This window comes from Chrysemys picta, chromosome 2, assembly GCF_011386835.1.
Source record: "Chrysemys picta bellii isolate R12L10 chromosome 2, ASM1138683v2, whole genome shotgun sequence".
Classification (NCBI taxonomy): domain Eukaryota; kingdom Metazoa; phylum Chordata; order Testudines; family Emydidae; genus Chrysemys; species Chrysemys picta.
Genome location: NC_088792.1, coordinates 80,308,077 through 80,329,178, shown reverse-complemented (window position 1 = coordinate 80,329,178; position 21,102 = coordinate 80,308,077). Strand labels below are relative to the sequence as shown.

Genomic DNA, 21,102 nt, shown 5'->3' with positions numbered 1-21,102 from the left:
AGCAAATTCCAGTGTGCTAGAGCTCACCCAAATGGATGTTAAGTGGAATGCTAGGGAAAGATCTCAAACAATGCCATGTGTACTTTCCTCTCAGAGTAAGAGCTTGTTCTGCTGGACAAGTGATGTCCCTTCTCTGATGGACCTTCAGTTAAATAGGTAGAAAACAGTGAGCTAGATTACCTAAACTGGAGGTTACCTATTAATTGTATCTAATTTTTCAGAATCCTAAGAAAGTAGGGGGCAGTACCGAAGTGGTTAACATTGCCACTCTTAGGAGGGCACAAGGATTACGGCTTTTGCTCATCACTTAAAAATGCAAAATATTCTTTCTGCTGAGGAAAAGCAAAGGCCTAACTGATCAGCAGAGACGGTGACCAGATGGTGTCTCAGAGGTCAACTTCAATCTCTTTTGGTTTACCAAACTGGCCTATTGTGGAGGTTGTTTGTAGACGGGGAAGATGAACAGCGTGGACATTTGTATTCAGGTTTATGAGAATGGATTTTATACAAACCTTGGCGCTTGTGTGTAATTAGGGTCCTGCAAAATGTGTAGAGCAAAGATATTTTGCAAGCAAACAATGAAAAATGTGTTTCCTTTGTAGGGATTTTCTGGATTGCCTGGGAGGATCTTTGCCAGTATTACGATGTTATTTATTTGAGCTGGAACCCAAGTCTTTTTAAAGAATCAACGTGTATTCACAGGTTGGTCCAACAGAAAAGATTGAAATGTTAAGATCTACAACATAGTCATATACAATATTGATGTGGCATTTTCCTTCTTTCCATTCTCCTCATCAGTCCCCAATTTATGAGCATTGATTGGAGACCAGTCTCTTCATTCAGAGCCTGACATCCCACTTTAAAATCCATGGTCCGGATTCTGTTCATTATCGCGCTCACATAAATGCAGTGTAACTCCACTGACCTCAGTGCTAACTGCTGGGCGATTGGACTTGTAGCCTTCTGCATCTTCCATCCATGCTTTCCTTGAATAGTCTGCTGAGGGGTGCTTGAAGAATAGGGCAGTTACTTTTACTTATCCCATGTCCCTGGGAAGTTAGTATGTAGCCTGTGCAATGCACACAGTCTCTCCCAGATAAACTGAGAATATTTGCACTTTTAAAAATCACTGAAATTATTAACTTGGGATGGATGAGTCCCATGACCTTACCCATAACTCTGCATTTCAGCATTCAGTGTCATAAGTCATCTTCCTTGTCCATTGATTTGATCACATCGCTCCCCATCCTCTGTCGCATCAAATTCTGGCTTCTTGTCACTCCCTTCTAAGCTGTGTGTAACTCTGTCTCTCCTTACTTCTCTGAACTCCTCTCACTTTGTGTTACCAGCTCCACTTTGCCAATGTTCTCGCCCTGTTGGCCCATATATCAGATTCACACAAACCCCTTCATGCCGTCTTCTGTTCCACTCACTGGCTGTGCATGGTACAACTTTTGCAAAGGCTCTTGCTGTATCCACATTTAACTCAGTCTTGAAGACCCACTTCTGCTGTGCTGCTTACAGCAAGACTTTTTTTTTAAATGTGTATATTAAGTAAATCAGAAAGAAAAATATTGTTTCCAATTTCCCAAGTGTCTGGCTGTCCATATATTGTTGGGGACTGTTCCTCCTCGGTCAGGAAAGCACCTGGCCATAGTGGCCATTACCATAAAGGTGTAACAGTAATAGTTGGGACCCGCTGGTTGATAACGCAGCATTCCATGGATCACATCTGAGTAAAGTGGGAAAAAATTAATTCTAGATGAGAAAAGAGCCTGTATCTCCATGTTCATCCCCACAGTGTTCTGGGCTTTTTAGTGAAGCATTAATCCCCTTCTGTTGTATTTCACATCAAGCATCCTCCTCCAGGCAACACATGAGGTAGTGTGAAAGCTTTGAAATTATGATTCAAGCTGATGCTGGTCCAAAGGTGGAGCTGCTAATTAAACTAAAAAGCCCCCTCTGTGTATAAAATTGGAGAGACCAATGTGTGTAGATTTTGGATCTAGCCATATTTTAATAGCTTTTAAGCAGTCCTACAATTACAGAAAGCACAGGTTCCCTTCCACGTGCCAGGTTTTAAGCCATACATGACAGTAACTCATTACCCTGTGGGTGTTTTCCTAAATCATGGTTTTCGCTTTTATAGTGTCTTGTGCATGGTCTTATTATTCATGGTGCTGTTCCTATTCAGCGTTTGTACTGCAGCACAGCCATCTGTAAAATAAAGTGTTAGGGATAGTGTTTCTCACAGCTGTGCTTTGTAACCATTGTCATGCTTATGGCTAGAAGTTACGCAGGTTTTAGTGGGAAATCATTTAGCTTCTGTTACCACTCCTACTTAAGGAAAACTAAGTATCACTTCCAGGCAGGATTTGCAGTTACTTTTAGAAATATGAATTAGTATCTTATTCATCAACCTATTATTATTACTTTTAGTACTTGGGATGCAAAACAAGGCCCTGTGAAAGATGCCTACAGCCTGGCTAATAATCCACAGTACAAACTGGAAGTACAATGTCCACAAGGTGGAGCTGCTGTCTGGGTTCTGCTCAGCAGACACATTACAGACAAGGTATTAAATTCTTCTTCTGACTAATATAATACTATTTTTCCTGCAGATTTATTACAATTGAGAAATAGTCAGATCTGAGTACAAGACTGTCTGTCTGATTCTCTAGATCCTAGTGAACCTCACTGTATGTCTTTTTCAACTGCAGAAGTAGTGGGGAAAAGAAAGGGGAGGCGGCCAAAAATGTTTTTGCTTGGGGCGGCAAAAATCCTAGAGCCGGCCCTGCCATCTCCAAGGGTTGCAGCTGTCTGGAGGTGCCTGCCTTCCACACCTTCCTCATTCACACCTCATTCATTCAACAGGGCAATTAATTACAAAGTGGGGGGAAGATCTTATTCTATTTCTAGCAAAAAGACATTTTTCTTTTACCTTAATTATACTACCTTAGGGGCCCACTATAACATATTACCGAGGTTCAATACTGCTGTTTCGGTGGGGCGGCGCTGGGGAAGGAGGGTTTGTTTCCGTGGGGCAGGTGGTGCGGGGGGCGCTCAGGGGGTTACGGCCCTCAGCTGTTTGCTTTGGAGTAATATGGCCCTCGCCACTTTACGAGTTGTGCAGGCCTGTCATACAGCTTCTGTTCTGCCCTAATCATGGGGTTTAATTAGTTCATTATGGTAGGATGTATGTAATCTCTCTAACAGTTTTTATTCATATATTTTAAATAAACTTGTTATGACATTACTTCTACTCCTGTAAGCTGTCGCGCTGTAGTGTAGACGTGTTACTGCTGTAGAAGGATTTTTTTCTATCACTAGGGATGGATTTACTAATCAGGCCTAAGAGCAATATACTAGAGGCCTGATCTGTTCTCAGGGAAGTCCTTGTCAAATTCTTTACTGGCTTCCATGGGAGCTGGAATAGGCACCTCAGTAAATATAAATGCCAAATCAAGCCACGTTGCTAATACAAAAGCAGCGATGAAATATGCATTTGAATTACACAGTGCATTAGTAGTAATTTCTGGATCTGTTTCAACTCATTTTAATATTTTTTTAGGATGACTTCGCACGCAATCGGGAATTCATCACAATGGTTGTATACAAGACTGATGGGAAAAAAGTTTACTACCCAAGTATGTGTGTTTTTTAGATGTCAAAGTGATGCTCACGAGTGGATGAAGACTTGCTAATTTTTTTAAGCTGGTTAGAGTCATTCATGAATGGGAAACCCCAAGTCCGAAGGGGTGAGGGAAGATTCAGACTTCAGTGTGGTCAGTTGGGCTCTGATTGACCAACCAATAAAGTCTCAATGTATGCTTTGGTCTGCTTCCATTGTGGAGAGTCCTAAGGGCTCAGTCCTGCCCTCGGATATACAGAAATCCATTGCCGCTTAAACGGGCACAGTTTTTATATCTATTTCTCTTGTAAAACCAGCTACTGTGCCTGCACAGACAGAGGGTAGTGAATATTAAAAGGGAAGTGACAACGTGCTCCTGATTATCTAAAGGCACAATCATTCCCTACTTTTGTGGAGTAAAAAACAACAACAAGAAGTGGAACTTTTTTATGGCTATTTGCATTGAGTGGAAGCTGTGGGTGCTCAGCACCGCTGATAAATGCCGTTTATTTAAAGATCCAGTTCAGCAAAGCTTTTAAATCTATACCTAAGGATGTACTTGGAGATAGTCACATGTTTCAGTGCTTTACTGAGTTAAGGTGAAGTGTTCAACTATGGATTTACATTGCCTAACTTTAGCCGCCCAAAATTGAATGCCTTGGCTGTGGTCACTATGGGCTAAATCCTGCTTGCCTTGAAGTCGGTGGGACTATTTGTAAGGCTTTGTCTTCATTGCAATAATAGGTGGGGTTTCTGTATCAAGATAGCTAACTGTAAAACCCTAGAGCCGATGAGGCACAGGTAGTTTTCACCTTGATATAGCAAGTCAAGGTCCAACCCAGGTGGGAGGGTGTAAAGTTGATCTTGACTTGATACTTCAAGGTAGAAACTACCTGTGCCTCATCTCCACTGACATCAAACTAGTGATCTCAATGTACAAACCCCACCTCTTATTGCAGTGAAAACAGTCTAAGCCAATCAGGACTAGGCCCGTTGTTGGTTACAGCCAGACAGTTCCCTGTGTAAAACTGAATTTGAGGTTGGGTTGCTGGTGGCTCTTCATGCCCTTTAGAGGAAAGGTTAATTATACTAAAACACTGCCTTTTTGGTTTTAAGGCAGCAGTTGTTAGTAAGGGCAGAGCCCATCATCTGCCAACTTGTTCAGTGAACTCTGCCAACAAGTTCCTCTTTGATTCCAGGCTGTGTTTCTGCAGTGAAGGTCCTTTGGGACCTAGGCAGATTGTCATCCATTTTTGCAAGAGCTGATCTCATTAAACATGTTTGTGTTCCTCCCTGCTGTATCGGAGACATCTTCTGATGTGACTAGCACTAGCAGCAGCACTTACGTGGCATATTAGACCAAAAAATATTCTCACTGAATGTCAGTGCATTTGTACAGTGGAGGAACTGAAGGTTTAATCTGTGTCTGAAAGATCTACAAGGGATTTTCCAAAGAGGCTGTTTGACCTCTTACTTTCAACAAATGATCTGTCCAGGTTTGGTTTTGTTTTAAGGCCCAGTTTTTTTTAACAGAGCTTTCAAACTGACAGAGTCATCAAACTGCTTTAAAATAGTCTTTCCACTGAAACTGGGAATTGCAACAGATTTGTAAAGCTGCAATATTATTTCACCCATCTGTTAAAAATACAGTTTAATCCTTTGGCATGGAGAGGTGGATTTCCCAATGCTAAGCTTCAATTTATTTTCTATTAATCCCTTTCCCTTCCCCCTCTCCTCCCACACAGTTAAAGAACAGAGTCCCTTGTCAAGAGAATGAAGGGCCTGATCCTGGACCTATTGAAGTCAGTGACTAGATTCCCATTGATTTCAGTGGAACAGAAACAATCCTGAAAAGAACCAAGGTGCCTGTAAGAGGCTGAATATTCCTGAAAGGTTCTTAAGCATTATCTGTCAGATTATGTCACTGTATTATGTAGCTATAGTAAAGCAAACATTCAGACTGCAGCTATGTGGGTAGCTAGTGGAATGCAGCCTACAGTTGAAAAGTTAGAAATGTACTGTGGGAGGAAAAGGGGAATTGAAAAAGAGAAAATCTAGCATGTTAATAAGCTGTACTCTTAAAAGCTTTGGACACTTCCACAGCCCAGATCCAGTCTTTTGATTCCCTCCCAGCAGGGAGCCTCCATAAGGAACTCATCACAGGAAAAAGTTTGAGGGTCTCTTCCCCTCAAATATATTTTAATTTAAGATTCTGGGTCTTATTTAAAATGTCTACTTAAAATCACAGTAGGACTCTCTCTAGAGTAGAGCTATTGGGCCTCATCTACTCCCATTGAAGTCACTGGAAGTTGGATGAGGCCTGTGATGCAAGAAAAGGGCATTAGGTTGCATTTCCCAATGCATCCTGAAAAGGCATCTATGGCACAATGAGTGGATGCCATATCATACCCAATTCCCAGACACTGTTTGTTTGGAGTTGCTCTTGAAAGTGTTTCTTGCTTTTGAGTGTTTCATCTGTGAAAATGGAAGATATTGTTATTTTTACAGTTAGCTAGTCTGGGTGTAGCTTGTATTTCTGTGTCACCAGCTTGTTGCCAGCAGAATGACATTCCTGGCATAAAGCCCAGTGATGAGGCAGAATGGATAGAGATTTTCACCACTGCTGGGGGTTTTTTTGGTGGTGAGGAAACATGCATCTCTTTCTTTCCAGCTGATCCTGCCCCATATATTGATGGGATTCGGATCAACAGTCCCCACTATCTGACCAAGATAGCGCTGACATCGCCAGGGTCCCATACGTTTACACTGGTGGTATCCCAGTATGAGAAACAGAACACGATCCACTATACTGTCAGGGTATGTACTATAGAGAAACTACAATCATATTATAAGCGGAGCATTGAATTCAGTGGGAAAACATAGCAAAGAGAAAATCCTCCCCATTGGTAAGAGTGATGGGAAGTGTCTGATCCTGGGGACGGTTTTCAGATTTTTTTTAAATTGATTGCCCTATATTTCAAAGTACTTATTTTTCGATGAATATAGTTGTGTTTTTGGAAGGGGTCGGGGGAAGATGTGAATCATGGACGGGACGCACTGGAGAAAGGGAAGCACTGTGTAGGTGCTTTAGTGCATATCGATAGAGCAGCTAGGAGGTGTGATTCCTAGCTCAGATAGACAGACACACACACTAGCTCAGCTTTGGCTAAGGTGTTAAAAATAGCAAAGTGGCCATGATGGCACAGGCAACAGCTCAGGCTAGCTGCCCGAGAACATACCCAGGGGGTCAGGTGGGACTACATGCAGGTGGCCACGCTGCTATTTTTAATGTGTTAGCTGAGCTATAGTGTGTATGTCTTCCTGAGCTGGGAATCACACCTCCAGCTGCTGTGTAGACATACCCATATATGGATCTTCATCTAGTGAGGGCAATACAGAGTCAGTTCTTGCGTGCAGTGCTTTGTTCCATTACCGCAGTCCAGAAACTCTCTCAATCATAATCTTATAATTAGACTAGGTTAAAAAGACGAAAGTATTTTTGTTTTATTTCCTCAGCTAAAATTAAACATCTGCTTCAAGGTAAAAGGCTCTAGCACTAGCTCATCATTGCACTACCCAGCCTTCATCCACTTCATATTTCAGTAAAGATGATTTAAAGTATTTTCTTCCCTAAATCCTCACGTACACAGTAATCCGAATGAAAGGTCATCCTGTAACTGACAAATCCTATGCTAATGTGTTACGCAGTTCCTTTCCCACTACAGAAAATAAGACCGTTCACACCCTCTCCCCCTACATTCTTTACGCTATGAAAATGTGACATGGAATTGGACGCAGTTCAGTCATGCTTCCCCAGTGCACCTCTGCCTTACCGGACTTCACTACAGGCCACTTTGACAAGCACTGGTGGAAACGGAGGACTCTATTGCTACTGTTTTGCACCTGTGTTGAGCTCTGCATTTAACATGACTAGACTGCTCACAAACAATGAGAGATGAGCTGCATTCTCAACCATGTATGAGGAGGACTTAGTTCAGAGCAAACAACTGGCCCTTATTTCACTACTCAAATATTAATCTCAATTTCCCCCCCCCCTCAAAAAAAGCATTCTGGGGGAAGGGAGGGCAGTGGAGGATAATGGTTGGAGCCCAAACACTGTAGCCCCAGTCACCCCAGGGTGACTTTACATATCAAATACACAAACTTTGAAGGGCATGTTATTGTGGGTGGTATCTGCTGTTTCCCAGTACTCACTGGGCAGAAAGTGCTTCTGGTTCTCATTTAATATCACCAGCCTTTTCTTCTCCATACGTAATCCTCTTGGTGTCCCTCTGCTCTGCATACTAAACACATTGAGCAGCTAGCTGGAGCTTTAGGGAAGCATGCACTGTGCTAAGTATCAGAAAGCAAATTAAAGCACCACTATAGGTGTTCACAGTTTGCTTTGGTGAGGGGACTAGGGCTTAATAGTTGAAAGGAGTATGGGTGCCCACAATTCCGGTTCTACCCTGTGCCCTCCAACTGTTAGTAATGTTCGAAGTATCTGTTCCCTTGCGCCCCCTCCCCCCCCCCCCCCCCCCCCCCCAGTGCCAGGAAGGGAAATAGGGAATGTTCTCTTTTTGTATAGACCATTATATTGTACGAATTAGCTGATGTCAGTCTGTATCTTTTACCTATTGGAGACAGATGGGGACTCAAGATCTCCAAAGTTGTTGTGCATGTAAAGCTGCTTTTTTCCCATAATTATATTTTGTCATGGTTTCATACTGTAAATGCTTGATTGATTTGTGTGACTGAATCCTTCTTCCACAATCTAGGTGTATTCAGTATGCAAGTTTACTTTTACCAAGATTCCTACCCCATACACCATCTCCAAACGGGTAAGAAATTGGATTTTCTTCCATAAATCAGTGCTTGTTGATAATCTGCTATGGGTGTGTGAAATTCCTGATGTTTAGAAAGAAGGCCCCTCTCGGTCTCTGGAGTTCTTTTATATAGTTTTGTGTTTGGTATTTTCCATGCAAAGTGAGCCTCTTGATGAAACACAAATGTATGCTTTGACTTAGAATGTCTGTATTGTGCATCCTCTACAGTAGTGTGAGTGGAATAACTTGTGAGCTTCATTTTTAATCTATACTCAGAAACTCTTGCTTTTTTTGGGTTGTTAGAACTTCAAGGTAGTGGCCTGAATATCATCAAGGAAAATTTGGATACTGGATTGTTTAATCCAAATGAGAAGGGGTCTGAAGCTTTAATCTAAATAGCTTTAATATTTGTTGAAGGGGAAGGCACTGTTTTTTTTTTAAAAATTCTAAACACTAAAAATAATTCTGATCTTGTCTATGCTGGTATAAATCAGGAACAACTATTGAAATCAGTGGAGTTACACACTTAGTCAACTGAAGTGAGAAGAATCCAGGACTTCACTTTTTTATTTCTCTGTTTTGAAACTAGACAGAGAAGAAACAAGATCTGTCTGTAATAAATAGGGCACCGTCTGTTTTGTTTGTTCTCAGGTTAATGGGCAGTGGAAAGGTCATAGTGCTGGAGGCTGTGGAAACTTCAGAGATTCCTACAAAAACAACCCCATTTATCAATTTCAGCTGGAGAAGACTGGGCCATTGCTAATTGAATTAAGAGGACCAAGGTTTGTGAAGAATAAATGTTGTGTATCAGTAGTTAGAACATGAGATACAGATCAAGTGTAAGCTTTTTTTTTTTTTGACTTGTCACAAACTTGAACTTTAAAGGACACTTAATTTCCAGCTGAACCAATCCTCATTAACGTTTTTTCCCTTCATTCTCATGATTTTCAAGCAGCTTCCACTCTCCACCCAGCTGTTAAACAATGAATCCTTTTTAATGTTAAGGATAACTCATCTTTCCCTCTTGAATTCTCCCCATATGCCAGAATCCTTTTTCTATCTGCTGGCTAGGGGTCAGATCACAGTTGCACCTTGCATGGCAGGGCACAGGGGGCCTTCCTTGCCCTGGCATGGCCCCTAGGACAGCTATCCATGCCTGTGGCCCCTTTACCCCTGCAGGAGAGTCAACATGCAGGAGAACCTCACCCCACCCCTGAAGTTGTGACAGAAGTTGTGCTCTCAGTCTGGCAGGCTACAGCTCATATTCTGTTTGTGCTCTAAGGCTGTGCCACTCCACACGGTCACCAACATCGAGCTGCATGCAGCTCAAGGGCCTGGTTGTGCTATGACAGAATAGCCGCATGCATTGAGGGAGGCATGTGTATAGCACTAGAGCGCCATTCATCCTGAAAGCCCCCAAAGTATTTTATAAGCATGCCTGGGGCATTTGCCCAGCACTCACCTCTGAGTTAGCAAGTGGTAATTGTGCACCACCCCTACTGCACTCCACTTCCTAAGAACAACTTCTGCAGTTAAAACTGTAGGAGGAATTTGGGAAGGCAGACTAATATAGACACTGAGGCTCATCTGATCTGGCCCCTACTTTATCCTACAGAGGATTTAGTAGGGGCCAGATCAAATGATAAACATTCACATAAAGAATCTGACACATCAGAAAAGGGCAGACAAATAAACAGTGACAAGTTTTTAAAGTGCTTGTACACAAATGCTAGAAGTCTAAATAAGATGGGTGAACTAGAGTGCCTTGTGATAAAGGAGGATATTGATATAATAGACATCACAGAAACCTGGTGGACTGAGAGCAATCAATGGGACACAATCATTCCGGAGTACAAAATATATCAGAAGGACAGAACAGGTCTTGCAGGCGCAGGAGTGGCACTATATGTGAAAGAAAATGTACAATCAAATGAAGTAAAAATCTTAAGCAAATACACATGTTCCATAGAATCTCTATGGATAGAAATTTCATGCTCTAATAAGAATATAACATTAGGAATCTATTATCGACCACCTGACCAGGACGGTGATAGTGATGATGAAATGCTAAGGGAAATTAGAGAGGCTATCAAAATTAAGAACTCAATAATAGTGGGGGATTTCAATTATCCCCATATTGACTGGGAACATTTCACTTCAGGATGAAATGCAGAGATAAAATTTCTCGATACTTTAAATGACTGCTTCATGGAGCAGCTGCTACAGGAACCCACAAGGGGAGAGGCAACTCTAGATTTAGTCCTGAGTGGAGCGCAGGAGCTGGTCCAAGAGGTAACTATAGCAGGACCGCTTGGAAATAGTGACCATAATACAATAGCGTTCAACATCCCTGTGGTGGGAAGAACATCTCAACAGACCAACACTGTGGCATTTAATTTCAAAAGGGGGAACTATGCAAAAATGAGGGGGTTAGTTAAACAGAAGTTAAAAGGTACAGTGACTAAAGTGAAATCCCTGCAAGCTGCATGGGCGCTTTTTAAAGACACCCTAATAGAGGCCCAACTTCAATGTATACCCCAAATTAAGAAACACCGTAAAAGAACTAAAAGAGAGCCACTGTGGCTTAACAACCATGTAAAAGAAGCAGTGAAAGATGAAAAGACTTCCTTTAAAAAGTGGAAGTCAAATCTTAGTGAGGCAAATAGAAAGGAGCATAAACACTGCCAAATTAAGTGCAAGAATGTAATAAGAAAAGCCAAAGAGGAGTTTGAAGAACGGCTAGCCAGAAACTCAAAAGATAATAACAAAATGTTTTTTAAGTACATCAGAAGCAGGAAGCCTGCTAAACAACCAGTGGGGCCCCTTGATGATCGAGATACAAAAGGAGCGCTTAAAGACGATAAAGTCATTGCGGAGAAACTAAATGGATTCTTTGCTTCAGTCTTCATGGCTAAGGATGTTAGGGAGATTCCCAAACCTGAGCTGGCTTTTGTAGGTGACAAATCTGAGGAACTGTCACAGATTGAAGTGTCACGAGAGGAGGTTTTGGAATTAGGCTTGGTCTACACTAAACCCCCAAATCGAACTAAGGTACGCAACTTCAGCTACGTGAATAACGTAGCTGAAGTCGACGTACCTTAGTTCGAACTTACCGCGGTCCAGACCCGGCAGGCAGGCTCCCCCGTCGACTCCGCGTACTCCTCGCGGCGAGCAGGATTACCGGAGTCGACGGGGAGCACTTCTGAGTTCGATTTATCGCGTCCAGACAAGACGCGATAAATCGAACCCAGAAGTTCGATTGCCTGCCGCCGAACCAGCATGTAAGTATAGACAAGCCCTTAGTTGATAAACTTAACATTAACAAGTCACCGGGACCAGATGGCATTCACCCAAGAGTTCTGAAAGAACTCAAATGTGAAGTTGCGGAACTGTTAACTAAGGTTTGTAACCTGTCCTTTAAATCAGCTTCTGTACGCAATGACTGGAAGCTAGCTAATGTAACGCCAATATTTAAAAAGGGCTCTAGAGGTGATCCCGGCAATTACAGACCGGTAAGTCTAACGTCTGTACCAGGCAAATTAGTCGAAACAATAGTTAAGAATAAAATTGTCCGACACATAGAAAAACTGTTGAGCAATAGTCAACATGGTTTCTGTAAAGGGAAATCGTGTCTTACTAATCTATTAGAATTCTTTGAAGGGGTCAACAAACATGTGGACAAGGGGGATCCAGTGGACATAGTGTACTTAGATTTCCAGAAAGCCTTTGACAAGGTCCCTCACCAAAGGCTCTTATGTAAATTAAGCTGCCATGGGATAAAAGGGAAGGTCCTTTCATGGACTGATAACTGGTTAAAAGACAGGGAACAAAGGGTAGGAATTAATGGTAAATTCTCAGAATGGAGAGGGATAACTAGTGGTGTTCCCCAAGGGTCAGTCCTCGGACCGATCCTATTCAACTTATTCATAAATGATCTGGAGAAAGGGGTAAACAGTGAGGTGGCAAAGTTTGCAGATGATACTAAACTGCTCAAGATAGTTAAGACCAAAGCAGATTGTGAAGAACTTCAAAAAGATCTCACAAAACTAAGTGATTGGGCAACGAAATTTAATGTGGATAAATGTAAAGTAATGCAATTGAAAAAAATAACCTCAACTATACATACAATATGATGGGGGCTAATTTAGCTACAAGTCAACAAAAAGATCTTGGAATCATCGTGGATAGTTCTCTGAAAATGTCCATGCAGTGTGCAGAGGCAGTCAAAAAAGCAAACAGGATGTTAGGAATCATTAAAAAGGGGATAGAGAATAAGACTGAGAATATATTATTGCCCTTATATAAATCGATGGTATGCCCTCATCTCGAATACTGCGTACAGATGTGGTCTCCTCATCTCAAAAAAGATATACTGGCACTAGAAAAGGGCAACTAAAATGATTAAGGGTTTGGAATGGGTCCCGTATGAGGAGAGATTAAAGAGGCTAGGAAAAGAGGAGACTAAGGGGGGATATGATAGAAGTATATAAAATCATGAGTGATGTGGAGAAAGTGGATAAGGAAAAGTTATTTACTTATTCCCATAATACAAGAACTATGGGTCACCAAATGAAATTAATAGGCAACAGGTTTAAAACAAATAAAAGGAAGTTCTTCTTCACACAGCGCACAGTCAACTTGTGCAACTCCTTACCTGAGGAGGTTGTGAAGGCTAGGACTATAACAGAGTTTAAAAGAGAACGGGATAAATTCATGGTGGTTAAGTCCATTAATGGCTATTAGCCAGGATGGGTAAGGAATGGTGGCCCTAGCCTCTGTCTGTCAGAGGGTGAAGATGGGTGGCAGGAGAGAGATCACTTGATCGTTGCCTGTTAGGTTCACTCCCTCTGGGGCACCTGGCATTGGCCACTGTTGGTAGACAGGATACTGGGCTAGATGGACCTTTGGTCTGACCCGGCACGGCCTTTCTTACGTACAACCTTTACAACCAGTGCAGTTGTAGTGACATTGCATGGTCACATTAGGGCGTCTGCCGAAAATCCCATCAGAAAGACTGTTCATGTCTTCACTTCGTAACGGGTGAAGCAGTGAGTGGAAAGCCTCCTGGCCCCCACTGTCACTTTCTAGCAGAGCCCCACTAGCAGGCACCTATGCATCGTTCCTAATTGACACTAGAGGGTCAGTGTCTGGTCACTGAACAGTATTATAAGGAGTCAGGCAAGTAGGTAGGTGTTGGTTTTGGCAAAGTACTCATTCATGCTGCTTCAGGGTACATAAGCAACACTTGCTCTCTCCAAAAATGAGGATCTGTAGAAGCAGTTTCATGTAAGCAAGACTAGATCACTTACCTGTCACGAGCCTGCTGCTGCAATAACTTGGCACTTCCCTTCTGGCACCCCTGCTCCTTGGGATTTGATTCCAGGTTGAAGGGTAGGGGGTATGCACCTCCTCTGATGTGTGTGGAGCCAACTTGTGCTCAGTTATAGAGATGCAACTTGGGGGAAATTCCATGGAAGCCAGTGAAATCTGGTTTGACCCATGTAACTTAATTTCTGTGGTCTCTGCTATTCAGCATATGCACTGATCTATAAAAGCTGAAAGCTTTTTTGCAGCCAAATACTAAATTTGTCTCTCTGAGTTTCTGAATGCAAGTGCTGACAAGTGTAGTTAAGTGGCAAAAATAGCCTTGCTCTAATTAAGAAGAGAAATAACTTGCAGATGTGCTAGTTGCTTGCAGATGTCTTCCAGTTATAGCTCAACTTGAATTTGGTAAATCATCTATTTGACATTTAAAACAAGGGTAATGAAATCTGTCTTTACATGTAGGCAGTACAGTGTGGGGTTTGAACTTGTCACAGTCTCTACAGTAGGAGATCCTGGTCCCTCTGGCTTTCAGAAGAAGAGCAGTGGTGACTACAGGTAATGCTTATTTGCTTATATATACACTTTTCCTTTCTCCCTTAAATACATCTTATTAAGCTGGCATTGTATTTTTTTCATCAGATGTGGATTTTGCTACATGGAGGTGGAGAATGTACCAGCTGGAGTTTACAATATTATTCCCAGCACCTTCCTGCCTCAGCAAGAGGGTCCTTTCTTCTTGGACTTTAATAGCACTACCCCTCTTAAGACATCACAACTGCAATGAGGGGGCACGTCTCTACATTACTTTCTAGGGAAGAAGTCAAGAGCTAGAGCAATACCATCTCCTGAAAACACTGGGGAAATGTATCCCTCAACCATTGACACAAGATGCATAAAACTACCTGGAAAAAGTAATAGCCCAGGGCTTGGGGCACCAATCTCACTGCATGAGCCACTTCAGAGTTTGCTCATTCTTTTTGCTGTGCAGCCATTAGGGTGAGAGAACGCTTCAGAAATTCTGATTGATGGTAAATTTTTGCGTGAAATGCTTGAATGTAAATCTTATTAATCATGTTAACAAATGGCAGGCATTAGCTTACTGCAGTTTGGCACCTTATACCTCATCAAGTTTTGAAGTCTTTCCTCTCCCCCCATAGAGGGTAGCTTAGTTCTAACAATCCTTGCTTAACTTTTACAGTAAACATTGTAGAGAAAAAGGAGGGGGTTGTGTGTACTGTTTATTTAGAACAGGGGTTCTCAAACTGGGTCTTGGGACCTCTCAGGGGGTCATAAGGTTATTACCTGGCAGGTTGCAAGCTGTCAGCCTCTACCCCAAACCCCACTTTAGAATCAGGGCCGGCTCCAGGCACCAGGCAACGAAGCACATGCTTGGGGTGGCACATGGTAAGGGGCGGTGGGGGGAGCGCGGCACGGCATTCCGCAGGGGGGGCAGGCTGTGGTGGCAGGAGCCGGGCGGCGCTGGGAGGGGTTCCAGCGGCGCGGCGCTCAGCAGCGCGGGCGTGGCGCTCGGTGGGGGGTGGGGCGCAGCACTGGGAAGGGGAGTGCCGGCGGCGCTCAGCAGGGGGGCGGCGCGGCGCTTTTTTTTTTTGCTGCTTGGGGCAGCAAAAAAGTTAGAGCTGGCCCTGTTTAGAATGGTGTTAAATATGTAAAGAAATGTTTTTAATTTAAAAGGGGAGGTCGCACAGAGGCTTGCTCTGTGAAAGGGGTCACCAGTACAAAAGTTTGAGAACCCTTGATTTAGAGGAATAATGAAGTAAAAGCCAGGGGGTGCTGTTCTGGATGTTAAAGCAGAGTTGTTTATACTGCCCCTTCCTCAGATAAGAGCCATTAACAGGGAGCACACTGTAGTACAACACTCCTGTATTCTGCTTCAGTAGTTGAGTAGTTAGCTACAGGAGCTGTTGATCAGCTTCAACAAAAAGGCTGTCATTTAAATACTAGCTCTTTAACTATCATTTCTGCAGGAGCAGGGCTTTGTGGAGTTATGATGGGAGAGATAAGAGGCTACTCCCTTCTCTGTAATAATCCACACATAAGCAGCACTGGCATTACAGCACCACAGACAGAAGATTGCTTAAAACAGCATTCAGGCCTTGGCTACACTGGCGCTGTACAGCGCAGCAACTTGCTGCGCTCAGGGGTGTGAAAACACACACACACACACACACCCCGAGTACACCGCCAGTGTGATCAGCGCTGCAAGCTCCTCCCCTCGGAGAGATGAAGTACACTCAGTGCTGTGAATTCCTGAGTGTAGCCAAGGCCTCAGAGAAGCAACCTTCTGAAGCTGTAACCAGCCAAGAAGAGACCCTAAATCTGTAGCTAGGGGTGCCAACTGTCCAGGATTCTTCAGGCATTAATCTTTAATTAATGGTTGTTATGTGATGAAACCTCCAGGAATATAGCATTTGACCCTACTTCTACTGCAGTCAGTGGTAAAACATTGACACTGAGGGGAGCAAGCCTCAAAGCAACCAGCAACTTTGGGTTGTTTTTTCACCAGGAGAGCACCAGTGCATGAGTTTGGGGAGATTAAGCAGTAAGATTCTCTAGGGTTACCATATTTTGAGTGTCCAAAAGGAGGACACTCCACAGGGCCCCAACTCCGCCCCCTCCCCTGCTTCCCACGAACATTTGATTTGCGGGAAGCCTGAAGCAGGTAAGGGAGGGGTGGGGGGAGGAGGCGCGGCCCCCTCTGGCCCCCCATCTCCGACCCCCGGCCCCCAGCACCGCCGGCCCGACCCTTGGCCCAGCACCGCCTGCCCTGCATGTCCCGATTTTCCCGGACATGTCCGGCTTTTTGGGATTTCCCCCCGGACGGGGATTTGAAGCCCTAAAAGCCAGACATGTCTGGGAAAATCCGGACGTATGGTAACCCTAGATTCTCTCCCATTAAAGTTGGCTGCTGCAAATGTATCTAGCAGCTTAATAGCACAGGGACACTTTTTTTTTTTTTTTTTTAAATCTCCTGTGGTTAGACAGCAGCTTTGAGGAGAAAGTAGTTTGGAAAAAAACATGAAGATGTGCCTTCTAATTGCAATTCTCTGAAAGACTATCTGGGTTAGGAACTGCATCATGTCAGTAACTAACTCACTGCTTATCTTCTTGGCAAGGAAGTTGTAAGATAAAAAGTAGGACAAAAGCATTGATGTAAGAGCTGTCCCATTGCAGATTTTGGAGGGGTGATGGTGGGAGGATGGAGTTTGAGGACATAGCCTAAATGATGTCTAACTGCAGTAAGTTGATCTTTATGGGCTCTGCAAGCTCTAAGGACAGCTGTTCAGATGCAAAGCTGTATGTCCAGTTTAAAACATGTTGTAGGGGGAAGGTTTCAGCTCAGGCTTAACCTAGTCCTCATTATGCACATACAACTGTAGCTGCAGGCCTTTGCATATGCACAGTTAGGTCACTTACTCCATTTACAGGCCAGAAACAATTAAGGCCCCCGAATTGTGTGTGTTGCTCTACCTGCTGCTGTTTGCACTTTGGCCAATATTTTTTTTAATGTTTTTAAAAGTTACTAGTCTTTAAGACTCTGTACAAGGTACACTGGCAGGTTGTGAAATTTTACTATTTTGCTGACAGGGAATTAAGCATGAAGACTTGCCCAAATCACCTGTTAAGTCATCCTCTTTTGGCTGATACTGCACAGGAAGTCAATTTTTCCCTCTGACCACCACCAAGCTAATTCAATGGCTTTTATATCAGTAATTTGACTTGAAATTGAACAAGTGAGAGTTTCAGCTTCCAGGCACTAGATCACGGAATTTAGTATAGATTAAATAAAGGAACAATCTTCAATCTCTATGCAGATTACAAGTTTATAACTGTCCCTCTGAGAATAGATAAGAGTAGATAGGCTGTAAAGGCCTGCAGTGTGCCAGTGCTACAAAAACACAGCATTACTATTTGACTGTCCAGATCCCATTATAAGTTGAGGCCAGGTATGCAGAACATGAGTCAGTTATATTCTAAACCTCTTAAAACATTGCAGTCTTGGTGTTCTCTGATAGTTTAGACCCATTTTATATCACCCTACTTAGGGTTACCATATTTTGAGCCTCCAAAAGGACACTCCACAGGGCCCTGGCCCCGCCCCAACTCCGCCCCCTCCCCTGCTTCCCGCAAACATTTGATTGGCGGGAAGCCTGAAGCAGGTAAGGGGGTGTGGGGGGAGGAGGCATGGCCCAGTCTGGCCCCCCTGGCGTCTCCAGCCTGGGTCGGCTCGAGCCCTGGGGTGCCAGCCCGGCCCCCAGCCGAGCACCGCCGGCCCGGCCCAGCACCGCCGGCCCCGCATGTCCCGATTTTCCCGGACATGTCCGGCTTTTTGGGATTTCCCCCTGGACGGGGATTTGGAAGCCGGACATGTCTGGGAACCCTAACCCTACTTATCTGGGGCACGGAGTACCTTAGCACAAGAAGGAAATTTTCAGTCATAGAACCTCAGACAGTATCAGATGTATATGCTGCCTTTGTGCATGCTAGCCTTAGCTTTATGCCAGGACTTGCTTTTTACATTTCATTTGAGTATCGTCAGAGGAAAAAGCAGATTACCCAACTAATAAAAGCAATCAGACTATTGCATATTTTAATCTAGTTCTAGAGAGATTTATCAGATGTAAAAAAGTTATTGGGAAATGACCCTATTGCCCAGCCAGGAAAACAAAACTGCTCAACTAAGTGTCCCCCACTGCCATTCAGAGATTCTGATTGTTAGGATTACAAATATTTGTAGGCTGCTCCATTCTAGCACTTATAGAAGAGATGGGAGACTGACAAAGGGATATACAGATGTCTGTAAAAAGTTGCTTGCAGTCAAAGTTTCTTACTACACCATGATGGATCAGGCAGTCTGAGCTGGAATTTGCACATTGTAATTAGCTATTTTGCTATGTTTCCAACAAACAGTCAAATATGAGACTCCTACTTCCCTTCTGCATGCAACTGTATCAACTCAAACCTGTTTTAAACCATAGAACTATAAAGATCCACATTATAAGTATGTACTGCACTTAGCTAGCTGGTGATTGAAACTACTCTAGTACACAATGAAGGTGCTGCAGCTAAGGAATTGTGTACACAAGGAGCATAAGTCACCAGATGCAAACCAATTGCCCTAGAAATGTCTTTTTAAATAAAAGGAATGACACTTACTTTGATCCTCTAAGGGTACATCTACACTACAGCGGGGAGTCGATTTAAGATACGCAAATTCAGCTACGTGAATAGCGTAGCTGAATTCGACATATTGCAGCCGACTTACCCCGTTGTGAGGACGGCGGCAAAATCGACTTCTGCCGCTTTTTGTCGGCGGCGCTTACTACCACCTCCGCTGGTGGAGTTAGAGCGCCGATTTGGGGATCGATTGTCGCGTCCCGACGGGACGCGATAAATCGATCCCCGAGAGGTCGATTTCTACCCGCCGATTCAGGCGGGTAGTATAGACCAGACCTAAGAGGAGGAATAACTCTGTTTACTGGGTTGCACACAGTGAGAGGAAGGATACTTACAAAGCCGTTTTCAATATCCTTCAAAAGCATTTTTGGCATGTCCTGCACTTTCCCCTTCAATGTAGGCACTGTAGATGCTACATAGTTTGCTAGTGAATCCTACCTCAGAGCTGCTGCGGACATCATGCTTTACTTCCTTAGGGCCCAGAATTGGGCCTTCTGTTTTTTTAAAAAGCCATTAGGTTAATCATCCGTCTTGCTTAATCCGTCAGAGTTCAGAAAGAGACTTAATCCACATAGTTACCTTTCAGTGGGAGTACTAGCAGCATCCACGTAGTCCTGAAACACAGTAAAGCTGAGAGATTCCATTAGAAGTTAGACCTCTCCTACCCCTAGCAAAATGTTTGAAATTAACATTTTTACGCAATCTGACAAGATTGCGTATATGCATATTTTGTACAGCAGACATACCTAAGGCTTCTGTACCTGAAGGTGAACATGCCACATACAGAAGAGTTTCAGAAACATGTTAGAACAGCCTATGGAAAAAACGTAAGATTAAAAAAAAATACACTGAGTACCAGTTTTCAGTGTATATTACCGAAAGTATGATGAAGCTTAAAAGGTGATAAGCCATCAATTCACTGCTCTTTGGTAAAGCCGTTTACATTGCATCTCACTTCAAGGCTGCTAACTTGTTACCACACATGCTTTAAATATTAAAGGCTTATTTTTATACTTTCAGCACCACACTGCCAGCTAGTGTAATATTAAATTAACGGATGTTTTGAGCAGTCTAACAAAAGGTAACTCGAGAGAACTTGCTCCTTTGGTATTTGATGGTAATGTTCTATTCATATCCATTTGTCATTATGTATTTGATATACAGAATTGGCATTTATAAAAAGTTTAAAAATAAAACGGTAAGAGCAATTATTTATGAAACTGCATTTTCATTTCTACTCGCGTCTGTGTGCTCTTCAAAGCCTGCCTGAACACAGCAAAGCAAGCTATGCACATACACTTCAATTGTACAGTTAGCTACTGAATGCGGAGGTGTCCAGAGGAAGAGGCCCTTCCACATCTTTACTCTTTAAAATTTAGTTTGCCCTTCTGCTGCACGTTTGCAGGGTAGCGGCTCCTAGTTTCTTGGGCCACATCACCCCCCCAACATACTTTCTGCTAGTAATGTCTCACCCTACTAGAATCTGCCTAGAACTTTCATGGAGGTACACTGGGTAATAAGGAAAATTTTGTTTTGGTGTCCTGTGGTGCACAAACAAGTAAACTTTCCAAGAGTGCGGGTGTTTTAATAGTAGGAAGGATTTGATGCCAAGGGAAGTAGGAAACAAGGAAGTGCATTTGAGAGTTGGCATATCTGCAAAAGTAGGTACTCAGCACTTAATTGCTTGGTTGCTTACTTAACTAGAGGCAGAATAGACAATTGGTTTAGCTACAAAGATTAGGTGAAAACATGAAAATTATGCAGTTTTATTAAGAGACATTTCTGTATTTTATTTAAGCTACAGTCTATCCATGTTTCCCAAAGTATTTGTTGCTTCATAAACTGGAGATATAAACACTTCTTCCTAAGTATTTGTCTAGCTTGAAGAGGCTAATGATCTAGGGGTTAAACCTTTGTTCTGCAAGTTCCAGATCACAGCATGCCCATCTCTGTTCAAATGATCAGTAGCTGTAACACACTGAATCTCCATTAATTCTGACAACAGGCTCCCTTCCCCATGACTTTGCCTTGCTTTGTTACAGCTTTCCATAGTGAAAGGAACCACAGAAGTGTTAGACAACACATAAGACCTTCCTCTGCTGCATACTAAGTGATCTTTCAAAA

General features: G+C 43.0%; 1 protein-coding gene and 1 long non-coding RNA gene across 5 annotated transcripts in view; one reads left to right on the top strand and one right to left on the bottom strand.

The window, feature by feature from the left end:
• Positions 1–15,002, top strand: part of CAPN7 (calpain 7) — a 40,030-nt gene extending 25,028 nt beyond the window's left edge. For 3 of the 4 annotated variants that reach the window (XM_065583586.1, XM_065583584.1, XM_065583585.1), the window contains 8 exons: positions 603–702; positions 2,440–2,575; positions 3,572–3,647; positions 6,303–6,448; positions 8,410–8,472; positions 9,109–9,239; positions 14,245–14,337; positions 14,422–15,002. In XM_065583586.1, coding sequence (XP_065439658.1) covers positions 603–702; positions 2,440–2,575; positions 3,572–3,647; positions 6,303–6,448; positions 8,410–8,472; positions 9,109–9,239; positions 14,245–14,337; positions 14,422–14,566 — 890 coding nt within the window. In that variant the 3' untranslated portion in view covers positions 14,567–15,002. The remainder of the gene's footprint in view (positions 1–602; positions 703–2,439; positions 2,576–3,571; positions 3,648–6,302; positions 6,449–8,409; positions 8,473–9,108; positions 9,240–14,244; positions 14,338–14,421) is intronic. The other variant, XM_065583587.1, reaches the window with a different exon arrangement.
• Positions 15,003–17,478: 2,476 nt separating this feature from the next.
• LOC135981373 (uncharacterized) lies at positions 17,479–20,198 on the bottom strand. Its single transcript, XR_010598364.1, has 2 exons — positions 19,255–20,198; positions 17,479–18,966 (listed from the first exon to the last, which is right to left on the bottom strand). It is a non-coding gene; the product is annotated as an uncharacterized LOC135981373 (long non-coding RNA).
• Between the last annotated feature and the right edge of the window lie 904 nt (positions 20,199–21,102).